This window comes from Tamandua tetradactyla, chromosome 3 (assembly GCF_023851605.1).
Source record: "Tamandua tetradactyla isolate mTamTet1 chromosome 3, mTamTet1.pri, whole genome shotgun sequence".
Classification (NCBI taxonomy): domain Eukaryota; kingdom Metazoa; phylum Chordata; class Mammalia; order Pilosa; family Myrmecophagidae; genus Tamandua; species Tamandua tetradactyla.
In genome coordinates, this window is record NC_135329.1 from 214,393,038 (window position 1) to 214,418,586 (window position 25,549).

Below are 25,549 nucleotides of genomic sequence, written 5' to 3' on the forward strand. Positions count from 1 at the left end.
GAGTCAGGTAGGGGCTGCCGGTGGCCTAGAGGGCAGCCGGGGCCCACTGGGAGGACGGGATGGTGTGTGATGGAGACAGGCCTGCAGGGTCTCTGAATGGCCAGGAGTCCCCAAGGATTTGCCCTTCCCCGGCAGCCACCGCAGTGATGCCCTGGGCCGCCCCAGTCCCAAAGAGATGCAGCGAAGCACAGATTCCCCACGTCCGGACTGTGAAGTCCCGAGTCTTTGCCAAGACCCCAGCAGATCCCCAACAGAAGCCCCTGAGCCCACGCCGTCCTTCCCCTCTCCGTGTGTCTGCATTCTCCCCGCGCGGACACAGCTCAGAGCTCAGGCCTCGCACCTGTTCCTGCACGGGTGCCCTCACTTGGAGCACTCCGAGATTTTAGAAATTTCTCTACAGAGTCTGGGTGACCATGCCCAGGCGCGGTCTTCGCATCACACAGCCATCTACACGCGCCCCCCCCCCCCCAGTATCTACACACACTCTCTCCCAGTGGATTACCTGACAAATTCATGCCCTGGTCTCACAGAAAACACGTCTCCCTGCACCCAGGATCCCGGCGCTCCACCTTAACCACTTGTTGGGGTGTATGTATTTTGCCAAACAGAGTGATTTTCTTCCCGAAGTGGATTTCGGTTGCCACCTACACATGCATTCTTCTGTTCTTCGTGTTATTTCCAAAGGCGGGAGCAAAAGGCCTTGTCGAAAAACAAGAAGCTGAGCATCGTCCTTGAGACTCCAGGGAAGGCAGGTGACTGGGGCCCGGGAAACGACCTCTCTCAGCCACGGTGGGGGTGAGGGGTGGGGGGGCCAAGTGAGCCCCAGAGCAAGCCTCACTGGAAAGAGAAGACAGGAGAGGAGACTGAGGCCCTGGGGTCCTCTCAGACCGCAGGGGAGGAGGGGAAAGTTAGCCCAGCTCTGAAAACCAGAAGGAATCCAGGGAGTGCAATGCTCTTAGCCAAGGGAAGTGGTGGGCATGAGGGCTCTGAGGCCACAGGGCAGAGACGCACGTCCTCACGGCCCCCTCCAGAGCTGCCTGACCGCGCCCTCTCGTCACCAGCTACTGAACCCGAAAGGACGGGACCCCAGACCTCACACCTGCACGGACCCAGCATCCCTGGCCCGGGGAGGGGAGGGCAGTCTGACAATCATTGCTATGAAAACAAAACAGCCAAAAATACAAAACCCACAACACTTTCAACATCATTTATTAAAAAGTTTCTTTGTATAAATTTCCTAAAAATTTTAAAATTAAAATTAAACACCCCCTATCCCCCACAAAATAAAAACACACATTAGAGGAATGCCAAAAATATTCGATATCATGGCTTTTTAAAAATTCTTTAATTAAAGTATTGGTCCCAACAGTGCACATAGAAGAAGAGATTTTGCTTCCTTCTAGCTAAACCATTAGTTACAAGCTTTAAAAGCAGAAAATTAGCTTGAAACCTAATCCAAGAAATGGGAAAAAAAAAGCTTAAAAAGTTGGATGCTCGTTGATCCATCCTGCACAGGCTTTTCATCTAACGTCATGCTTAATGAGGAAGGAAAAAAATGAACCAAGCTAAAGCATAGAGAGTGGCTGTGAAATTGGGGGTTATTTTCTCGACCCTTCATTTGCCTGAAACAGGCACAGCACGAAACTCCAGAGGGAATTTGAATGTAGAGAAATGTTCACATAAACACCAGCAGTGGGTGACGATGACACAATGTCCCAAGTATACAATGTGACTGCCTGGGGACAAGCAGCCCCGGTCCACAGACACACTTAGCACCATATTGATAGGTCATGCGGCAGGCGGGTCTTTCCAAGCTCAAGTGTCAATCAAAGCAGGAAATGGTACAGTGCCAGGTAACGGGTGCCGGGACTTCTGCACAGGTGGGCTGCAAATGGCTGACTCCTTCTTCAAGAGGTAAGTGTGCTGCTCAGCCGCGCTCAGGTTTCCACCGCACTGACAACCCCAGGGCTGACAAGGACTGAGCCTGAGGGGTGGGGCAGGAAGAGGAGAGGAAAAAACCACGTTACTGACCGACGGGGACACTAAGTTTATCGTGAGAATTATTGCATTGCCTCTGGTTTTTCATGGTGATTGTCACGGTCCTACTCAAATCCCCTGGGTGGTTCCCATGACCTGCGCGGCTGGGGGCTGGCGGGGGGGGGGGGGCGCTCTCTGTGCCACCTGAGCCCATTCTCTGGCCTGACATCATCTCATGGGCATTTGGGTCAACGGCACTTTCTGTAATCTGGTGCTAGCTCTCGGGCTCCGTAGGAAGTTGTTTTCTTACCAATCGACTTTGCCAGTATAATGGAGATATTGGATGGTCCCCCATAGCAACGTTATTCATTATAAAAAGCACAATTATTTAAAGATGAATACATGGCAGTTACTTATCATTCACTTTGTCTATAATTGTCCATTATATTATTTTCCTAATAATCATGCTTGGCAAGATGTTTCGTGAATAACAGAGACTAAAAGTGACAAGTAGTCCGCCAATTGTTTCTTCATCAGCAAAAATAAGAATACACGAATATGTTTTTGGGAAACAGAGTGTTATTTCATAAAATTAATTTTATGTGCTCTATTTGAAAAGCTTCCTTATCTGAGGATTCAATTTAACTTCTTCATAGAATAATCAAAGCCAGCATAATTCAAATATCTTTAAAAGGAGAATTATTGACCCAGATCCCTTTTTTTACAAAAGTTATGAACACTACAAAATGACCACTTACCAGAAAGGCAAACCCGTTCACAGTCTTCCTGTGAATTAAATCGATTTTTGTTTCCACCACAACCTCCATACCAAAACCTGATGCAGCTTTTCATCTCCCGATCATGGTACCACTTTAAGACAAAGTCTCGGCAAGTCCCTTGTTCTTTTGAAAGCTTACATATATCTTTAATTACAAGGTGAGAAAAGAACATTAATTAGAACAGGCACATGACTCTCTACTTTCAGTGTTGGGGCTGACAGTCCAATCTCGGTGCTGACAGACACGGAAAAGAGAAGAGGGTATCGAGGTGGGGAACTGCCTCTTAGCCTGCCTCCATTTCACGTTTATGTCTGATGGGCACAATCACTCTAAGCTTTGTGAGGAATAAGTGCAATCTTCACAACAAAAGGACCTCATAAACTGCCCCAGTAAACACAAATGTTAGCTATCATTATTGGACCATAAAAAGGAAATAAACTGGGTTTTCCCCTCTTCTGATCATTCAGTCAATTGCCTGCTAAGTCCTTCAATGCTAAATCCCCAGAAAAGAAACTGAATTTTAAAGTTTTAGAGTTTTATACTCCTTGGCAAAAATGGCAATTAAATCCTGTCAGGATATAAATAAAAAATAAGGCTTACATAGTCACTACAGGCCAAGCAGATTGAAAATAAAAGTAAAAGTGGAGAAGGAAACTCGGCCCTTGAGGCCTGCCAAATGAAACAGGCAGGAAAAAGAAGTGCTAACACCAATCAACAATTCACGAAGGCAAAAAACGTCACACAGCCAAGCTATTTTGAAGAAAAGCATTCTTTTTCCAGTTAAGGAAGTTTATGTTTGAAATGCACACTTCTGATGTAGCCCAGCTGCAAAGTGAGATCTACAGACCCTCACTGCCTGGAGAGAAAAGTTTATATTCACATAGAGGAAGCCTCCTATTTATTCTGTTTATGGAGATTTCTGGTAACCCCCAGGATAAGCTGGGAAGGGAGAACACTGATGTCAACTGTTATCTGAAAGCTGGAAAAACGTAAACTTTCCACCAAAACTCCCTGGAGCTGACAATGCTGTATGTTTACATGAGCAGTGAACATGCAGGAATCATCCTGCCCTCCCTACAAAAGGGCAGTGGTCTCTTGTTTGTCTTTATATTCAGCTATATCATAGGGGCTCAGAATTGCAGAGGTGGCAAGCCCCTTCAGCTTTGATGGATGCCAACAAATCAAAGGAAAACCAAAGCTTAGGTCAACCATGATGGACAAGATGCAACGGTGCCAAGGCATCAAGAACTCAGAATCTGTCTACAATGTTCCCGGTTGCGGTGGGGAAGATGTCACACAAGTGAAGGCCAATGCTGCCACAATTGCACCATCTCCTGGTTGCACCCCTTCTCAGAGTTCCAGAAGGCCAGCGGCACTACTGGGATCCTTCGAAGGTCTGACAAGGGCACGATGAATTAAGGACAATGTATGAAAACAACTGTCTTCTTTTCAAATGTGCTAAGAATTGAAGGAAAATGCCAGGCTTTCAAAGAATGCCAGGGGAGAATTGAACAAGGCAAAATCACTTCATCACCAACATGACTCGTTTACCGGTGACTTGTCCAGTTAGCATGAGGTGCTAGCTAAACGACCGCCTTAGCGCCTCTCCCATCCTCCCCAGAGCAGTCCCCGGATGGACCCTATTTTTTTCAATTTTATTTGTTCCAAGTGTACTTCAGTCCTGGCTGCTTAGTTCCAACACTCTGAGCATTTTTGACCCAGACACAGTGCTCTGCCCAGACCCAAGGACACTTGGTTCATAAGCCACCCCACAGGAGGACACTCAGCTCCCCAGATGGATTTCTTTTTCAGGCTTCTTTTCTTTTCACCTCAAGTTTCTAATACCAAACTATTGCTCTAGCATTTTGTATTCTTTGTTCCAGAAGAGTCATTGCTGAGACCTTGTAAGGTTTACTAATGGAAGGGAAGACATCATTACTATGGACAAACGGATGTCTGGAAAACCAAGAGAAAAATATCAGTGAAAGCCCCCTAGATGACCCTCCAGTTGTAAAGCCTGAAAATGAGGACTCTTATGTTCTCAAGAGACCCTATAATTTTTAAACTCCATATCATCTTGACTTCTGCAACCCTCCATCTAGCATAGACTCTCCTAAGCTGTGTCTACACATGCTAAAACAACTGTTTGAAGGCCAATAATATATCAAACGCTCCTGCAATCCAAAGAGGTGATGGTGGAACCTCGTTAACCTTGCTCTGGGTTTTTCCCGGGAGCAAGTTTTTGGACACAGCAATGGTTCATGTTTTCCCTCTAAAATGTGCTTGCCTCTTCAGGCACAACCCTGGAGGGAGCGTGGGGTCCTCTCTTTGATCAAAGAGGAGTCTTTGGCTGTGTATTCAGTACATTTTTCCTTCTTATATTGAGAACCTAATGGGAGCCTAAAAGACAAAAGGGAGTGAAAATTATCAGTAACCTTTCCTGGTTCGCTTTTGCCTAGAAATATAATTTACAAAATGGCAAAGACACTTCGTTTTAAGAGACTCAGTAATGTGAGTCAGTGACTGTATACCTTGGATGGTTTGTGTGGTGTGTGACTATATCTCAATAAAACTGAAAAAAAAAAAGACTCGAAGGACTGCCTAATTCCAACGACCACTTGCAGCCATGCCTGGTGAACCACCCTCCCTCTAGGCCATTGGGCTTCAAGGCATCCAAATGTAAGAAAGGAAACTAATTCCGATACCAGGTCTGGATAAATCCCTGTCCTGGGAATCCCATGTGTTCACAGAAGCCACGAGGGCCCACTCGACTCCCCTAGAACAGCAGCAGTGGGTCATGGGGCACCCGAATAAACACGGTCCATTTCTGTAAGAAATGCGTGCACACACCTACTCGCGACAAAAGGGCGGGAAGGGTTTACGTTGGGCTTTTGGGCGCCAGCTCGGTCATCAGTGGGCATCTGTGCTGGGATGATGGTGAGAAGTCACGTTTTCTTATATGTTTCTGTATGTTCTCAATTATTCACAATGAACAACCACTAATTTTATAGCCAGGGAAAAAACCATTACTTTGTGAAACATAAAACATGTTGAATTGGAAAATCTTGCCTTTTTCTACTTTGAGTTTTCTAGAAGGTCTAAAAGTCTGATTAAAGCCATCAGCTGTGATATTTTCCAAACCAGCAATTTCTGGCAGAGTGCTTCTTTGAGCAAAATGAGGGACGCTGATGGGGAGAGTTTGTGCCATAACTGTAAATATGTTTCTCATCAGTTTAATGGCTTCAAAACAAGAAGAATGTTTAACGCCTTCAGACCAGACATTGTTGACATGGTATAAAATGTTTCCAAATTTTAAAAGTAGGTAGAGTTTGCCTAGAGAAAACTGCCTTCCTACATCTATGTTTTGACCCTTTGATTGGCTCAAAATGTACCAAGGAAGTTTTATGTATTCTTCACTTTATTTTAAATGTAGTTGTGGTCAAGTTTTGGGCCCTTTGCTCTGCCAGATCTTGACCAATAGACTTGTTTTTTTTTTTAAAAAAAGTTTACATTGAAAAAAACATCAAGTAGCTTTTGAGAATCTACCCAACTAAAACAGTGCAGCTGACACAGATACATTCTCACACAATGATAAACAGACAGCCTTGAAGATGGCTATTTTTCTTGACTCAAGTAGAACAAATATTTGTAGCTATTTAATTTACCTCAACCTGTGGGGTTACGTTAATTCTTTAAATTATTATTATTAGGATAAAGTTTGGTCTTTCCCCATTGCATCACTTTGTGGTAACCACTGATAGAGCTTTGCGGTGGAGCCGGGCCACTCAGATGCTGTATTTTATCAGATCGAAGACATCTTGATTTGATGATGATGCACTATTATTTTATGTTCCACTAAGTAAGAAAAAACACTGTCCATAAACACCCATTGTAAGTCACATCCAATTTCAGAGATGTTACAATGGGGAAACTATGCATCTTAGAATCAACAAAATAAGTAATATGTCAGTGAATGTATTTCCTATGGAGATGTCAGTTGTGTATGTATAATTGACCCAGTAATGTCTGCTCATAAAAAGTGATACGGTTACATCTACAGATTGCTAATTTCCAGGATCAGTGAAAAAGAATTCTATATATTGTGTTAATTGTGTTGGCTCTTTTAGGCATTAGAACTCTTCTTCAGCACATACGGATAAGCCAATAATTTAGGATTCATTTGCAATATCGCAAAGGATAAGTTTTCTGAGTTAGATTTGTGTGTTTAGAAACTTTGTAGTCCCATCTTTAGTAATCATATGCATAGAAAATATCTCTCCAATACTTCTTTAGCTGAAAACAAGATGGACAGGGGATGACCAACACCTGAAATTAAAATTAGCAACTATGTAGCACTCTTGAAGCCAAAATAGTAACATAGCATGCTGCAAAAATGTCTGGTCCAATCAACCCTTTTTTCAAGTTTCCATAACCAGAGAAAACTTCCTTCAAGCCTGCTAGCTGCCATTATAGGTAGCAAATGTATTATAGGTGTGTGGTTTGGATGTGATTCTTTGAGATGCTGAGGACAGCCAAAAGTGGAGCAGAAATTTTTTCGTGGGCTTTTTTGTCTTATATCCTTTTGTTAAGAAAAATACAAGTATTGATCTTCTGAAATTGGATCATGGAGTACTGCAGAGCCTGGAATCCTGAGTGATCAGTCACGCCCCAGCACTTGCTAATACAACCAGCCTGTATCTCAAAGCTACAGGTCTACGGCCAGCCGCTGCCTCCTGACAAAGTGGGGCAGAAATTGTTTTGGGGACAAAGAATCCCTTACCCAGACTCTCCTTGCCTTGCGGGCCTGTGCTAATTGCATAATGAACAAAGATCTGTCAAATGTGAATTCTGAAATGGGAAAACGTTAATATAAGTAGATGAATAGGCAGTTGTCAAAACTGATCGCCTCACCTTCCCCTGCTGTAGAGGAGAGCAGGACTCAGGAAATTTATATTGTCTAGAGTTGTGCCCACACATTCCTGCCTAGATTCAAACCCTGGTCCTCACTATGTTAACTAAACCCGAAGTGATAAACTGACAAAATACAGTTCCCTAAGCAGGGGTGAAACAAAGCAGCTCTTGTATTTATAGAGGTAAGAAGGCAAGGAGAGGTGTGTAGCATTTATACTAGAAAAGGCACACAGTTCTGCAGGCATAAGCCTTGCTTCTAATTAATTGGTGATGTAGAAAATAAGAGGAATTAAAATGCATACATATCTCTAAGATCCCTCCTACTATACAAAAGCTAGTTATAAAGATGACTTTTGCCTAAATTGTCTAGAAAATAAGTCTTTGGAGAAACAATGCATTTTGCGGTAATTGGCCTTTGGATGCAAAATCTAGCTGCAACTATTGAGAATGCAGTTAGAGTAAAACAATGATTAGTTGTCATTCTTTTTTCTATCTCAAAAAATATAAATATCTTTAAAATGCCCCCCGGGGAGGGGGGCATTTCTAAATGAGTTAATTATGGAGGAGAAGGGGGCAGGTATTCTCTCCTAATCCTGTCTATCCATTTTGAATTTTGAACATCCTAAAGTAAAAATTCAAAAAGGGCTCTTGAATGTGGCATGTACCTGTGGACACCTATATATGTTCCTTTTTCAGCAAATGCATCTTAACAGCTTCTCCTGGCAAAGCCTTACTTTGTTACGTGTACATTTCAGAGATTAATTTTGCAGACCTCGTTCTTAAGAAACAACCAAGTAGTAACCTGCACCTTTACACTAACGTGTATCACTAGATGGGAAATACCCACAGACTCACATGCACACGAGCACACATGTGACGTGGTGACAGAACATGCAAGCACAGGACTGGAGGGTTATGTGCCAATCTATAAAAGAGGAAGGTGTAAAATTCATCTGTATCAAATTATTTGCAGCCTTGGAATAAACATGAGCCCCATTTTCCAAAACTCTTTCCTCTTTATCATCTAGAGAGAGGAATTCTAAATGTGAAAGGCCTGAATTGGAAACGGCTTCCTAATTGTGAACCCTGTGACTCAATATTTAAAAAAAAAAAAAAAAAAAAGCATGCAGCCCAATCAGACTCTTGTTAAAAGATTGGGTTGTTTATATTAACCAAAAGCTGTGTATATGTTCTTGTTCCTTCTGGACCACACACGAGAAAACCTAAAACATACCCAAGTCTTGCATTCTATTTTCTGAGTTTCTCCCAAGGAAGCGCTGAGTTTGCTAGAAGTTTTGCATTTCTCATACACTACATTAGGGGTAAAGTTAACCAAGGCGTAGGGAAGCTTAAACACATTTTTAGGGACTCTGAAGTTAGGGTTGAATATCTGCTGACTCATACGTTTGGGGAAATTCTAGTGTGTCCTTTACACCTTCTCTCTGAGCCTAAATAGCATATCACGAAGGTCTAAAGGTGACCACTCAGGAATGAGCTGGGGTTTAGGAGCAATGGGGTACCAGCAGTGGAGGGGACAATGCTTAGCCATGATCCCACAAAGCAGGAGGTGGGAAACTGCTTATGAGCAGAAAGTAAATGAGTGAGACCTTAGAATTCTACACTCCCAACCCTCACTCCAAATCCACATTTTATACTTTGAGTTGAAAATCCTAACATTAAGAGTTTTTATAAAATCTTTTTATACAATTCTTAAGAAGTTGCAACTTGCTTACCCAATCTACCATGAATTTCTGAATCACCCCTATAAATTATATCTAGAATAGAGAATTTTCTGTTTCATTCTTTCCATTGGAAACCCTAGAAGAGTTGGAAAAACATAAAGCTGTCTATATAATAGAAAAATCCTTTAACTCGCTTCCAGAAGAAAAATATTTTAGGCCTTTTTCAGTTCTCCAAGTAATTTCTTTGTCTGCCTTTATGATGCATCTATGTGTATGACAGTTGCACACTCTCTCCGTTGACTTGGTCATCTCCAGATGCCGTAGGTCAGCCTGAGTTGTGGCCCCACCAAGGGACACTAGCTGTAAATATACATGTGAGTATGTGGACATACAGACATTGCTGTTATGCCCTATTTTCAAAGGAAAGTCCATCAGTGGAGTGAAACATTCTAGCAATAGAGAACACTCCTTTAGAAAGGTCTAGAAGAATCAAGTAACCTCTACGCTCCAGTAGCCCCAAAGAGATGGGAGCCTGGAGTCAGAGGATACTTACAATCACTTAATTTTATTTAAACGCAGATGAGATAGGGTGCAGACTCTTCTGAAAGGGCAACATGTAGGAGCAGACATCATTAAAAAGGTGAAATGGGGAAGACATGCCTGATAGCTCAAAAATGATGTGCTTTTGCTTCTGACAATGCAATGACTACTGAAAAGGCATATCTACTCTTAAATCTAGCATGATACAAAAGCAGCCGGACCCTCAACAAATGCCTTGATCATTGTCAATTTCAGAAGTAAACACAATAAAGGGAAATGCTATCTTCCTCCTGCCAACGCCCAATACACACAAAAATAATGAATTACCCCAATTGCTGGTGGAAACTTTTTATGCTTTGGGGTCTCTAAAACAATACAATTAAATTCTCATGCTGTTTCTATTCTCGACCCAAGTACTAACATCTTGTGCTGAATATTCTTAAACAAAATGTCTTGACTACTCAGATAACCAGCTTCTCGTGGATGAACAGTGAGAGCTTCCCCTTGTGGGAGGGACTGCAGGTCTCTCGGAACCAAGGTGACGCAGCCTCACTCCCTGAGTCTCACCTGATTTGCTCACTGACTTGAAATAGGCAGACTCTGCGGGCCAGGCTCGAAAGAGGGTGGGAAAACAGACAAAACCAGGTTACGTGTTTGGGGAATAAGAACCAGAACTTCCCATGGGCCACAGTCCAAAGTGCATTTGATGGATTCCTATCTGGGTTGTCTGGGGTGCGTCTAAGCAGCTTTTTATTACAGTTAGTTACTGAGCGTATCGCAGACCGCAAATCAACTCCAGCCCCAAGATGAGGCGTAAGGGAAATGACTAATGAATACAAGAATTGCTGGTCCCTGCCCCAAATGCAATTCCATCTAGTTTCCCTAGGAGCCTGGTGGCAGGCAAGGACGCCACCACGTACACCTGGGTGCAGAGTGACCCGCGTCAGGCTGCCCAGAGTGGATTCGGGGCCTTCCCCATAGACGCTGCACCTGGCCTGGGAATTACAACCAGAGGACCTACACTCAAGACGTCAAAGGCTGGACAACTTTTTGAAGAATGTCTCTCCTAACGCTGTTAACAGACCTAGTATTTTCACAACTCACCTGTTATAGGACCAGCCAAAGGTTCACTGTTCACCACCAGGTTGATGGTTGAACTAGCAGCTGGCCTTGCCAGTTGTGGAGGAGGCTGAGGTTTCTCTATAAAAGAAAAACACGTGCAACTAGTGTGTAAATCAGAAACAGATGCACTTAAGAATCCTCAGCAACTGATGCAAGTTTGCCTTTCATGACAAACGTCTTGTATAAGGGTGGGCCCCTGACGCAGAGACCTGCCAGTCTCTTCCTTCACTATGCATGCGTGTCATATGCAACTTGGATCCATCTGTTACCAAACAAACAGAGGAACTCGGAACGAAACCCTCTCATCTCCAATATAACCTCTGCTGTTGCCATTCAAAGAATGAGACCCCTGGGTTGGATGGGTGTCCTGGACTCCCATCTCTGCGGGCATAACCCGTGGGCAGATGGATTCCCCTCTACTCAAAGTCCCTTGATCTGAATCCCACCAGCCAAAAGAGGATGTAAGCCTCCCCTCCACATCCCAGGAGCAGTGGGGTCAAAGAGAAAGGGAAGGTAGAGGCCAGAAGAATGTGCAAAGAGGAGAAAGAAGGGACCGTGAGTAATGAAGGAAGGCTGGAAGGGCACATCAGACAGGCCTCCAGAGAAGCAGAGGCGTTGGGGAAGGGGGAGAAGACAGCAGAAGACTGGCCCAGGCAAGACTCTTGGTGATGCTTTCTGCTCCCTAAATATGGAAATATACTTCTGAAACTTGGGAGGGGCGGTGGGCAGCAGAGAGCCCAGCCAGCTTCTGAGGACCCATTTCCCCAGGTGCTGTGGGGACAGGGACTGCACTCAAGGTTAGGGCAACGTTTCCCGTGGAATCACATTTTCCACTGTGCTGACCCGTAAAGTTAGGGTGCGACCAAAGCACCCACGATTTGAATCTCGTTGCTATTTCAGAATAGATTTTGGGACCGAGAATTGCTCCCTCGATGTCCCATCGGACAGCTGCTGTGGACATCAGAAGTTGTCCCCGGGCGCTCGGCGTACGTACTTGTACTGAAGGTGCCCTGGTAGGTGGCTCTGACTTGGGCCCGCAGGTAGCAGACCACTGTCACGTGATACGTCTGGCCGGCGAGCAGGCCCCCGAGGACGCGCTCGGTGCCGGTGAGGTTCAGCCTCAGGACGGGGGACTGGCCGTGGGCTGGGGTGACCGTGAGGTGGTAGAAGTACGGGCTGGGGGGCTCCGGCCTCTCCCAGCGGACTCGGGCACTGCTCTCCATGATGTCGGACACCTGCACCTCTCGGGGCGCCCTTGCTGGAGGACAGATCAGAGCATGGGGGTGGGCGGACAGCACAATTCCAAATGACCGCGGCATGCAGGCAAAAGGGGAAGCCTGGAGGAGGGACGCCGGTGGCAGCCGCTGCTCGGACACGGAGATGACGCGCGGGCCTATTTCCTGTCCAAGCCCCTGAAGGATGCTGGTTCTTACAATTTAATAATGCACACGAAATGTGAGATGCATAGTAATTAAAAAGCTGACTCTTCATCAGCAAGAGGCATAACTACTGTGTTTTTTTTTTGCCACTGAAGGTCTCTTCTCTTGAGGAGGTGCTTTGCAAATGCGGGGCCCAGTGTGTGACCTGAACTTCAGTGTCCCATTTGAAATGAGCCCCGTATTTCAAGATGCATCAAGTCACAGTATTTTAGGGTGTAACATAAAGTTACTTTACAGGAATCTCTGACCTCTCTTTTTCGATAATATGAAGACATTTTCCATCGTTTTACAGCATGTAACAACTGTTCTCACTTTAATGTACAGTTTACTATATTTTATAATACCTTCCAATATCTCCTTTAAGGGAAAAATATACATAAATATATACTCGGGGCTACATTAAACTCACTGGCCTGGCAGGCAGCTCTGTCACTAAGACCTGGTCCAGTCTTGGGGAGGACCTGATTCAATTGGGTTTTGACTTTGCACTTGGCTAAACTGAGACACCGGACAGAGCCTGAGCCCCTGCTCTTCGCCCCCCATGGCCCCACCTCACTGAGGGTCGCAGGACAAAGACTGCTTTCTGATACAGAACCAGCGATGTTGTCCCACTTCCCCGGCCAGCACCCTTCAGCTGCATCCCCAGGCATCTGCAAGCCAAGCAGTGACAGTTTCTCCCGGGGCAAACAAGCTCCAGGGGCCCGCCCTCGAGGCAGGAGGTGAGGTTGCGGAGCCACGCAGCTGCCTCCCGGCCGCTCTTACCTACAGGTTTGGTGGCCGCCTTGATGATGGCAGGTTTGGCAGCCTGTGGCCTGGTGACCTCAGGCTTGGTGGCTGAGGGCCTGGCAGGGGCGGCCGGCCGGGGGGCTGCTGGCTTCGCCGCCACGGGCCTCGCTGGCACCACCTGCGCCGCCACTGGTGGAACAGTGGCTGTCTTGGTGACCTCGGGCTTGGTGACCTCAGGCTTGGTGACCTCAGGCTTGGTGACCTCGGGCTTGGTGACCTCAGGCTTGGTGACCTCAGGCTTGGTGACCTCGGGCTTGGTGACCTCAGGCTTGGTGACCTCGGGCTTGGTGACCTCGGGCTTGGTGGCCACAGGCCTCACGGCCACGGGCTTGGTGACCTCGGGCTTGGTGGCCTCGGGCCTCACGGCCACGGGCTTGGTGACCTCGGGCTTGGTGACCTCAGGCTTGGTGACCTCGAGCTTGGTGACCTCGGGCTTGGTGACCTCGGGCTTGGTGACCTCGGGCTTGGTGGCCACGGGCCTCACGGCCACGGGCTTTGCAGGGGCCGCCTTTGCCAACGGCTGACTTGCCACGGCCACCGGTTTTGCAGTTGTGGTCACTGGTTGTGTTGTGGCCATCGGCTTTGTCACGGACACCAGTTTGGCTATAGGCTTGGACGTGGCATTATTTGGAACATTTCTGTTGAAACAAAAGTATGTCATCTCCTCCAGTGTGGCCTCTGCCTGTTTCATCTAAATGGATGGACAGGACCCCATAACTTACCTGAAATGTGCAAATTTTAGCAAAATACATGCACAGCAGCCTATGTCTACACATTGCCTGTAGCATGGTACAGCCCAAATGCCTTCTTTTTAGGATCAGTTCCATAGAAGAGATATTGAACATCCCATAAAAACAGAATCATCAAAAAGGAGCCCTGCAGCTTGCTTTAAATACTTCTGATACCTTGTTTTCAAGTTATAAAATAAAGGCAGGGACACAATAAAAGTCACAAATAATAATATTTGAACAATGTTCTAATATGTGAACTAACCAGCTGAAATATAAAATATACCAGAAAGTAAAAGTTAACGGCTACTCTCATTATAACAGAGTATCCACAAAATAGCAACAAAATACCATCTTGAACGGGAAAGTTATAGTCAGAGTTGGCTGTTTTACTCCAAAGATTTAACGTTGGGTATGGGGGGGTTGTATTTTTGTCTGTATTAATTTTCCTTTTTTTTTTTACAATGTCTTGCTCTATTGCTAATCTCTAAAGAAAATAGTAATGTAAATAAAACAGCCACAACAGCACAAATCTACACTTGAATTTGTTGCTCTTAGATGAAAATTCATTCTTTCATAGGTATGTGATGTTACCTGTCATACACAGGGTATTTTCTAGTTGATATCATAAAACTTCAAACACTAGTTACTTTTTACATTCTGTTTTCTGAAAGATAAGTAGACTGAGCCAACTTTAGGGAACGATCCAGAAAGCAATAAGGATAACTAGAGGTTAGAGAAATAGGACTTATGACTAAGACAGCAGGACCAGAATCAGAGAGAAGTGTCCCGAATCAGGATTTTCAGTTGAGTCTGCAGAGACGTGAGGCCATTCCCTCCAGGGGCAAGACAAGACAAGGAAAGGACCTAAGGAGCCAGAGGGGTAGGTGTGCAGGAGGAGGTGGCAGGCTCTCTCCCCACCCCAGGAAACAGATGCCCCTGATCCAGGATAAACTGAACCACATCTCACCTGGGTTCAAGGGCCTGACCCTGTCCCCACACTGTGGGACACACGTGACTGATGCACTGACCAGGCCCAATTCCCCCGGCCCAGCCCTGTCACCTGGCCACACTGCCCTCCTCCTGGCTCCCGCCCAGGCCTGGTCACCTGTCACCAATAATTGCTAGCATACAGGATTATAAATTTCATAAATGGTTATTGTTTTAAGCCACCAAGCTTGAGGTAGTTTGTTATGCAGCAAAAGTTAACTGATACATTCAATTCTTTGAGAAGAATAGCCCAAATAACCTTTGGGAAGTCTTATTTTCTATGTCTCCCCATCCTCATCCATAAAGTAAGGGTTGATTAGAGGACCTCTCTGTCCCTTCTAGTGGGACAATGACTGCAAACACTTACACTAGTCTGTGACCAAACTTCACGGAATTCTTTGCCGGTTGATCCCCTTGGAACCAATCACATTGCTTCCTAATATCTGGGGACAAGTAAAAAGCATTTTCACCTAGAAAGAAACAGCAAGAATATATGTTAACAGTGAATCATATGCAAGTTAAAATTAATCTGCTAATAAGTTAAATGGCTCACATATAAATGGTTCATAAGTAGTTGTTGAATTAATTAATTTTCTGCCAGAGGAACCAAGTCCAGGGATGTGAAACATGCAGCGCGACAGTAACCGATATACTAAGCATCTGAAACTAGTATCTTCCATTTGTGATTAGGTTAAGGGTGATATTTACTCAGCATGAAGCAGAAGGCATAAAAAGAAGAAAAACCAAGTGGCCTGTTGACCAAGTTCTGAGCTCTTGAGAGTCAACTTGTTATCAAATTACTTTTAATATGTTCCCAATGCTTTCTTTAGCAAAATGTTTTATTATATCTTCAATCTTCTGAAGACCATGAAAACGGCCCCTGGGTAAACTTGCTAACTTACCTTTGCTTCACATTTTTTCCCTAATACCTTTGTGGAATAGGCTTTCACAGATGTAAATACCTATTTTTATAGACTTTCCCTTGAATGTTAGACTTTTAGCATCTACATGTTTACTTATCCTTTATAAATCTCCCTCCTTTGTTCAACACAGCCCCGTACCTCCTCTGTGCTGGGCTCTGGGTGGGGAGCGGGGTGTACGCTGGTGAACTTAACACCTGCTCCAGGAACGCATCATCTACAGAACCCCAGACCCATAACCCCTGACCAGTTATGGCCAGGCCAAGAGTCCATCCTGGTAGAAGGTTCGGGTCTGGTCAGGCTGAGCAGGCCTGGGGAGTGGGGAGGCCCATGGGAGGCAGAGGCTCTTGGGAGCTGGGCACTAAAGACAAGTGAGGATTTGCTGCTAGAGCCAGAGTGGAGAGCGTTCTGAGGAGGGAGAGCCGCACTGGCAAGGGCCCCGAGACCTCCGGCAGCATGAGCGCTGGTGGCTTGAACTGGGTCCCCCCAAAAAGACGTGCTGAAGCCTCAATCCCCAGTATCTCAGAGCGTGGCCTAATGTGGAAATAGGTCATTACTGACGAAATGAAGGCAGTAAAAATGAGATCATACTGGAGTAGGCTGGGCCCTTCATTCCATATAACTGGTATCCTTATGAGACGGGGAGAAGAGACACAGAAGTCACAGAGGGAGAGAGAGGACAGCCTGTGACCAAAGAGGCGTGGATAGAGTTGGCCAGGAGCCAAGGGACTTCAAGGATGGCCAGCCACCAACAGGAGCCAGAGAGGAGCACGCAGCAGATTCCTCCCCGCAGACCTGAGAGGGAGTACGCCTCTTCTGAAACCTCCATTTCAGACTTCTGGGACTCCAGAACCAAGAGACAATAAATGTCTATTGTTTTAGGCCACCCAGCCTGGGGTGCTTTGTCATGGCGGCGCTGAGGCCCGAGAGAGGGGCCAAGCCCCAGACAAGACCACACCCTTGTGGTGCGTCTCTGACTGCCCTGTGGGATGCGCCTCTCCTACGACCTGTCTTGAATAATAAATGTGCGCTGACCCATCTGCTGACATGGACTGGAAACCGTCAGGGCCCCTGAGCGTGCCACATCGCTAAGAGGTGCCCAGGCACATCTGCCTGAATGACTGAGGGAGTGGGCAGTGTTATGCACTGCTGAGCATGTCATGCGGCTGAATGAATGACCGAGTCAGCGCTGGCACCTGGTTGTCTTGCCCGTGCCCGTGCCGCCCCCACCCCCCCACCGTCCCTGACAGCCGAGGGAGCGAGTTCACACCACGCTAGGAGCAGGGTCCCTGGCAGCCCGAGCAGACTTACTGCTGATGAAGGATGGCAGCAGCCGCCCAAAGCGCAGCAGCGGCTCCTCGTTGAGTTCCGACGACTTATCCACGAGTTTGAAGAAGACGTCGTTCGGCTCGCTGGCGAAGCTGTACACCTCCTGCGCATTCACCTTCCTGCCAATGCCCAGAATCACGAAGAAGTAGCCCCTGCACTTGGCCTGCAGGATAGCTCTCCGGGCCTCCTGCAGCTGCTGCTTCTGCAGCTCGCCCGTCAGCATCAGGACCATGATTTTCAGGTCCCGGGGGTTGGGCGCGCTCTCAAAGATGTTCTCCATGGTGTACTCGATGGCGCTGCCCAGCGCCCTGGTTCCCTGCAGCTGCTTCATCCCACGGCCGAGGAATTCCACCAGCTTCTCCTTGGAGCCATAGTCGGTCAAGGAGAACTCCACCTTCACCGGCGGCACGCTGGCATTCCCCTCGGGCCCGTAGGGCGCGTGCTGCACCACCGCCACCCTTGCGAAGTGCTGGGAGGCCTTGGGCTCTGGGCTCAGGTCCAGCTGTCGGATCAGGTACCCGATGTACTTCTTCATCTCGTTGAACTGGAAGAGCGTGGTGGACTCGGAGCCGTCCACGATGAAGGCCATGTCGATGTCCACGTCGCTGCCCGCCGCCCTCCTGTCCCGGAAAGCAGGCCGCCAGCTGCCGAACCCGCAGGACGGGTCGATGTTGCAGATATCTAGAAGCAAACACAGCGGCTCATTCATTCTGCAACTCCCACCGCGGGCGCCGCATGCCTCCCTTCACCGGGAGCACCAGACAGTTCCAGTTGTCACCCAGTGTAGAAACCCGCTCCTGTCTCACTGCCATTGCTCACCCTAATTCAGTTTTCATCACCGAACACTCATCAGATGAGATGAACAGGTACACGAAAATCTTTGATTTTATATGATGGTACTGGCATTAAATAAAAAACCCCACTTTATTTCTTTGCCACTCTTTGGAGAATGGTGCTCTAGCAAAATCACTAAAGCCGGACATTTAAATTCTGGACTCCAAGGTCACACTTAGGCAGAGCCCTCTTTCTGCTTTGTTGTTTGTAAAACAAATCGTTCTCTCATCTAAGACAAAGTCCTTTTTTGGGGGGGCATCCACCTTCAGTAAGGAAACTCTGTGCCCCGTGTGGGTGCACACTAAGCATGAGTGTGAGGCCGAGTCTCAGCACCGTGGCCTCACTCGCAGCACACACGTGGTGTTTATGCTGGTAAACGCAAGGCTCTGTTCATCCTGATGTAACTGCAGCTCTTTATACAGACCCTAATTATTCACTTTTTGCAACACCAGTTGGGCAGATTTTCCCTCCAGAGAAGAGCCTTACCCAAGCAAACGTGACAAGTCAAGACATTCTTCAAGAAATCAGTGAGGTCCCTCCTGGCAGGCAGGACCAGCGCATGCCCCACGGCCGTGTTATTGATCTGGGTTAACCAAAAGGAAAGGCATGAGGCATGCACACGGCGAATACAGGGAGAAACAAACAGAGCCCACACAATAAAACAAATTCCCAGTAGACCCATGTCTTCTATTTGCTGGGTTACTTGGGGACAGAGGTTGTGGGAAGGCTGAATATAACAGAAAAACTCAGGTTTTGTTCTGATGAGATGAGTTAGAGTTCAAATTCCATCTCTGCACTTTCTGCCTGAATGAAGCAAAAATATTTAACTTCTCTGGGGCTCAGTTTCCGCAGCTCCAGATGGGGATAATGATCTCTTTCTAATAGGATCATTTGGAGAAGAAAATTAGGTAATGTAAGCAAAGTGCCTGGCACGTCCTCTAGCAAATAGTGGGGCCCTAATCAATATTCTTTTTAGCAGTAATAACAGCTGCTAGCAAATGCTAGCTTCATCCTTTTACTGCTCTCCCAGGTCTAGAAAGATGGCAAAGCAAGTAGTGAAATCACTCCTCATAGATTATAAAAGCCCTGTCCATCACCATGCCCAGCATACAATCACTAATGATTGACTGCGTGCTTTTTCAATCTTGCTGAAACTATGCCACTAAGAAGCACGTTTGGGCCTGGGTCACTTGACTCATGAAAGAGAAGATGCCCATAAATGTCCAAGAGCCTCGGGTCCAAGTTGATGGCTGGATTCCCAGCCCCGGGGCTCTGTGTGCCCCAGTTGCTCTGAGAAGTCAATGTCCAGCACGAGCTCATAAGCCACCAAGAGATGGTGGCAGTAACACCACTGCGTCCTGATGTCACGGGCCATGGCAAAACCATTGAATATCCATGTTGGAAGGGGAGACATTAGGGATTGGGCCACCCCAGCTCATCATGTATCGCTGAGAAATCTGAGACGTGAGAATGACGTGACCATATTGTATTAAATGTGCCAAGCTGGCAAGGTGGGGGAACTGGAACTGGAGGCAAGGCCTCCTGATCCCTGGTCACCCGGCTGGGCGCTTTCCCTTCACACACGTCATCTGCATGCCTTGAGCAGAACCTAGCAGAATTGGCACTGACTATTAATTGATTGATTGTCATAATTAAATGATTTATATAAGTAAATAACAAGGGGTCTTGGGCTTCTCCCCAGACTGACTCATGGACACCAGCCTGGTTGGAGAAGGGTTAGAACAGCGGTACAGATGGAGGGCTGGGAGCATTCATGTTTCAAGAGCATCACTAAGAGACTGAAAGGCCTGCAGTGCCAGCCCTGAGCTTCTCCTCCAGGGCTGGTTGGGGTAGAGTGGAGTAGGTGTTGATAGCACATGATCTGCTGACAGGCCAGGGTCTCATTAATCCAAGGTCTTCTCATCTGTACGGTGAGATCCATGATGCAAACCTCCCCAACCTGTTCTGAGAAGTCACTGTCCAGCACGGGCTCCTAAGCAGCTCAGAGTGAGCCCCTGAGGCCGTCTTGGATGTGCTGTCACCACAGGGAGGAGCCAGAATGAACCCAAACTTCTAGGGACCTCACAAACAAGGCGAACAAGTCAGACTATCACCCCTGCTAGTAAACAGAAGGTAACCACCAATGTGAAAATCTTGATCTGGTCAACAAGGAAACAGGGTTTACTCTCTGGCAAGAATTGTCAAAATGTAAGGAGGGTCCTGGTTGGAATCAGGTGCAGAGGTTTTGATGTGAGTCAAGTGCTGGAGACATAAAGCTGACCTGGGGTGGTGGTCAGGAGCTGTGTGTACCCCAGAAGAACATGTTCTTAAAGTGAGTCCATTCCTACAATTATGGACCCATTATAAGAAGGACCTTTTAATGAAGTTACTTCAGTGAAGGTGGGACCCACCTCATTCGGGATGGGTTTTGATCCTCTTACAGGAGTCCATTATAAATGGAATGAATACAGAGAGAGACAGAGAAAGCCACAGAGGCAAGAAGCTGAAAGCAATGAAACCCAGAAGGGGGGAAAGGAGATCCCAGCAGGTGCCACGTTGGTGCCTTGCCATGTGGCAGAGGAGCCAAGGGTCACCAGCAGCCAGTTCTGGGGAAGAAAACACCTTGATGATGCTTTGATTTGGACATATACTGGCCTCAGACTGTAAGCTAATAAATTCCGTCCCATTTTATGGTAGCTGCTTTGAGCAGCCTGGGAGACTATAACATCTGGGAATCTGACAAGAGATGTCCTCCACTGGACCAGCCTCGTCAGACCCTTTCAGAAACCAGAGGGTACGAGTCCAGCAGGGAGGGTGCGGCTGTGTCTGGGAGCCCAGAGGAGACGGGGCCGCCAGCGGAGCCGGCGGGGCACAGACCTGCAGGGCGCTGACCAGCTGCGGGTCCTCCTGGGTGGTCAGGAACAGGGGCGTGATCCCCGCGTCCGAAAGCTTGAGCACCGCCTCTCGGAGCTGTGGGGACGCCCGCGTGGGTCTGTTGCTGAAGAAAACAGCCACCTTCCGCATCAGGAAGCCGCTCCGCACTCGCTTGAACGTGTTTCGGGCCACGAAGGACATGGCGGTCTCCAGGCTCGGCTGCTTGGACGTCAGAGCCACCTGCAGGTTCTTGATCCTGTCCAGGAGCGCAGACTTCCTCCTGGAGTCCGCAAAGCGGACCTCCGTGGTGACCTCGTTGTTGTAGGTGACCACGGCCACGCGGGCGCCCCGGGGACAGTTGCTCTCGGCGATGGTGAGCTCGTCCACCACCTTTAAGAGCACGTCCCTCATCCTGCTAAACAGGTCTTGGGTGACCCCCTCGGAGGTGTCTAGAGCGAAGGCCAGTTCTGTCGGGAAGACCGGACACTCCAGGGGTCCTGGGGGGCAGGGAGGGGGCAGTCAAAGACACACTTGACTCATGGAAAAGGGAATTGCCTTTCCTCAGAAGAAAGTGGAACCAGTGCAGTCAACTTACCGTAACAGCAAGCTGGAAATGAAACAGAGGAAAGAGTGAGCGGCACGCCTACCACGTGGAAACCTCAAAGGTAGAAATATAAATTTGTTGTAGACAACAGAAAATCGGGTACTTACGACACTTGTCTTTGATGCTTTGGACAAGAGCGCATTGCTGTGAAAGGGAAAAAAGAACATGTACAGAGAGCAGACGGCAGGTGTACAAGGCACGGCTTCACGCTGGGGGTGTGCACAACTTACATCGACGGAGTCGCCCCTGTCTCCCTTGTGACCCTGTAAATCAAGGGGGAGAAGGCTGAGGAACGCTGCAGATGTGCAGGGGGGGCGGGGTTTCAAACACTGCCTCTGGCCCACAGAAACAGGTGAAGGAAGTGACGGTGGGCTTTGGCAAACCTTGATCATTTAGAATAGCTGACTGTCCTTATAAATTTGACTTTACTGCTTGAAAAGAAAAAAAAAAAGCAGCCTCGGGAGCAAAAGCATTTCCCCTGCGAGGCAATTTGTTTTCCAAATAGCTCCACATCCAATCAATAGGAATCACATGTATAAGCATGAGTCTAAATGCCACTTCTCCGGAGAGAAAGCCTCCTTTCCCTTGTCGGCTTCCTGCAGACTGTTGAGGAGGGATGGCGAAGGCCACCACGGTTCACATGGCTAACCCTTCACCTTCATGAATGAAGCATCTCAGCTGGGTTCCCCCTCGGAGGAGCTCCAGGGTAAACCCGCAGCAGTGCGGCCGCCCTGACAGTCCAGCACTAGGCTCATGGGCCAGCCGGGGTCCTCTCATCAGGCCACGTCTGTCCACTTGGGTTCCTGCAGTATCCTGGCTCAATGCTCCCCACTCAGCACTTCACTGCCTTAAGCTACCTCAGCGTCCTTCTCCCTGGATTCAACTGAGCTGATCCCTTACTCCTTTCCTTCTTGGAGTGACGGAGGCAGGCAGGAGGCATTTAAATTTACTGTCTTTTGTTTTCCCTCTACACCAACCTCAAACCAACCTATACCAGGAACTTAGAAAGGCAAATTACAATCCTGCCTAGACTACACGTGTCACGTACAACTTTTCAAAAAAAGTTTCTTGTTTCCCTAAAATGCCACAATTTTTTCCCCATTGTGGGTATCAGAAAGGAAGTGGTAAAAAAAAAAAAAAAAAGCCACAGCACACCTTCTCTATGCAGAAAGGAGGCAGTTCTGAGGCAACACGCATGAAGCCACAAAGCCCCCAGGTGGCTCGGCTGGAGGCACGGAAGTACTTACAGATGGGCCTGGGTAGCCAGGGTCTCCTTTCTGTCCAACAGGTCCCGGGGGTCCTGAATTTCCCTAGAGGGGCAGAGTGAGGAGTGCTGAATTATGGCAGGAGGTGGAAGATCGCGACTCCTGCAGTGGGACGTCAGAGGAGAGGTGACTTGGTCTAACTCTCTCCATCACCATGAGTGATTTCCCACCCTAAAGGGGGCTCCCAGGTCTCTTGACTCCAAGAGTAGGGAGCTTTGACCTTGCAAAGCTGACGTGTATCTCCCACAACTGTGTTCTCTGGCAGGTCAAGACCAGTCCCAAGAACCACTGATGAGATGGCCCGTGGTGCACAGGAGGATCGGCAGCCAGCGATGATCAGAGAGCTGGTCAGGGTAGATAACTAATTCAGTGTTTCAAACTCTACCTTGAGGAGTAAATGATCTAGTCCAATTGTCTTCACTGAACAGATTAACAGGATGATTATGGGGGGCTTTATTTTTTAACTGTTTCAGGCTAAAAATAACTATCAGCAACTTTTACCTGTATCTAGACCGCAACTCAAGACTCAGTACAACCGTAGCAGAGTCAGCAACGCCCATTGGAGAGGTTCATCCAGGACCAAGAGGACTTTATGGGAGAGGAGTCTTATTAGCTGGGGCTGAATCTGGCATCCCGGTGAGCAGTTGGCGAACCTCAGAAACCCTCACTGCCTCACCATGAGGTAGGCATGGCCCAGGGTGGCTGCTCAGAATTCCAACAGAACCTACTCCAAGGCTTCAGCCTTGTTGGTGCCATGTTGGAAGCCAAACTTGAAAACTGTTAGCAGGAGAGGCACTCAGGCCCACCTGTAAAGGGAGCATCGCCGAAGGAGGACAGCCATAGACCATGCACAGTGCTTACACATGGCCTGGGAATATCTGCAATGTCTCTGGACCGAGGTACTGGAGGAACCTACTGCCCCTCTTCCATCCTCCAGGTGAAAAGGAAAATCGTGTCTATCAGTGCTTCTCTTAAAGGACTCCCTTAGCAAAGTGGCATTGGTGCACTAAAACTAAAAAGAAGCCACTTATAGTTTTCAGTATCATTCTTATGTACAGTCAAAGGTTCATTCAACCAGAGAGTTGGATGGAAACTCGATTCTATGCTTCTCTGAGTTGACCTGAGACTTTGGATTCCTTTCCCTCCACCCAGTACTATCCCTAGCCAGGTTGCAAGGAAGATAATGTTCAAGGAAGCAATGGTGGCTTCAGCGATGAAGCACACACAGGGTTCTCACGTCCCACCTGCAGCAGTAAGCGGGCACACTCACCCTTCGGCCTCTGATCCCTTTGGGTCCTAGGGCTCCATCGACCCCTGGCTCACCGGAGGTCCCCTGGGAAGGAAGCCAAGAAGCAAACATCACCTTCTGGAATGGGGAGGTTCATTCACGGGCTCCCAGGCAGCAACACTAGGAGGCTTCTGGGTCACTTTTCCAGGACAGCCAGGCACTGAACTTTCGTTTGCTTTCCCAGTGGGCTACTAGTGCATTTGGTGGCACTTCCAGATCCAGCCTCACTTCAGTTAACCAAGGACAGTAAAAACAGAGACTGTAGCATTTTACAATTAGAAAACAGTCTTGCTGCAATGTTATTTCGTTTAATCCTCCTGAGCAACATAACCGCGTACTGTCCTGTCCATTTGACAGATGGGGAGCTGGATCTTGAGAGGACAGAGACTTCCCAGGGCCATTGTTCAGTGAGCTGCAAACCCCAGGCCAGATCCGAGATATGCTGATGTTCAGTCCATGGACACCCTGGAATTATCATGGGACACAGTGATATTTTACCGCAAGGGGGAGATTTACCTTTGGTCCTGGATATCCAGGGAACCCTCTTTCTCCCTATAAAAGATGAATAAATGATTTTAGCATATGGTTCCAAATCAAATTCATTTCAAACAAATTGTTCCTGATGCGAAAAAAATCTGTAGAGTCATCAAAATAGAAAAATCGCTCTGATACAATTGGATTCGCAGAAATAATTCTTCCAAAATGCCCCATGTGAGAAGTTGTCTTCTGAGCCCACAAGAACTCGCAGCCAACACCTACTTTTTTGCCTTTTCGTCCTTCACTGCCCACACCGTCTCGTCCGTCATCACCCTAAGAGTGGAAAGATGGCGTTATTGCAGCCGCCGTGCCGGCACCCCACAGCTGTCTCTGTCTCAAAGCATCTCTGCCCTACTGCCTCACAGAGGGCTCTGGGGTCCCTGAAATGGTTCAGGAGCCAAGTAGGGGCCCGGGGAGGCTCCTCCCCCGCCCTCCAGGTACACATGAGAACAGGTTGTAAGTGGGGGCTTAGGAGACCTCTCAGCAAAATGGCACCGGTGCACTAAACATATGGAGAGACTACTGTGGCTTGGGGTAAAGGTACTGCTTCCAGGTACAACCATCGCATCGATACAAGGGAATCTTAGAGTTGGAAGGAATGTTTAAGGCCACCTGGATTCTATACATTTCTGAGTCTTTGACTTCAAACAAGAACACAGACAGGAACCAAGTCCTCGGGTCTTCCGGGGGCTTCTGTGCTCAGGTCGCACCTGCCTCCCCGCCCCCAGGCCCCTCCCCTCCCTTCCGTGCTTTCCCCTCTAGACCACTTTCCTTTCCACACACCTGCCCCAAACCTGTCCCTACTGTTCTCACAGGTGAGGGCCTTCAGAACTAGACAGTATTAATCATCTCAAAAGAATGAGATTAATGTATGCTTAATATAATCAATGTCTCAAAAGCAAGTACGGAATGCACTAGTTAGTCAATTCACAATTTTAAGTGGG

The 25,549-nt window shown here is 47.6% G+C and overlaps 1 protein-coding gene across 1 annotated transcript in view; it reads right to left on the reverse strand.

The window, feature by feature from the left end:
* Positions 1-1,191: 1,191 nt before the first annotated feature.
* COL6A3 (collagen type VI alpha 3 chain) overlaps positions 1,192-25,549 on the reverse strand; it is an 83,357-nt gene continuing 58,999 nt past the window's right edge. The window contains exons 29-44 of the mRNA XM_077155540.1: positions 24,828-24,878; positions 24,585-24,620; positions 24,051-24,113; positions 22,763-22,825; positions 21,746-21,778; positions 21,623-21,659; positions 21,507-21,518; positions 20,915-21,408; positions 18,524-18,620; positions 17,186-17,884; positions 15,322-15,424; positions 13,213-13,874; positions 12,006-12,269; positions 10,994-11,089; positions 2,736-2,900; positions 1,192-1,984 (exon numbers count right to left, since the gene is read on the reverse strand). Of these exons, the coding sequence (XP_077011655.1) occupies positions 1,938-1,984; positions 2,736-2,900; positions 10,994-11,089; positions 12,006-12,269; positions 13,213-13,874; positions 15,322-15,424; positions 17,186-17,884; positions 18,524-18,620; positions 20,915-21,408; positions 21,507-21,518; positions 21,623-21,659; positions 21,746-21,778; positions 22,763-22,825; positions 24,051-24,113; positions 24,585-24,620; positions 24,828-24,878 (2,922 nt within the window). The 3' untranslated portion in view covers positions 1,192-1,937. The remainder of the gene's footprint in view (positions 1,985-2,735; positions 2,901-10,993; positions 11,090-12,005; positions 12,270-13,212; positions 13,875-15,321; positions 15,425-17,185; positions 17,885-18,523; positions 18,621-20,914; positions 21,409-21,506; positions 21,519-21,622; positions 21,660-21,745; positions 21,779-22,762; positions 22,826-24,050; positions 24,114-24,584; positions 24,621-24,827; positions 24,879-25,549) is intronic.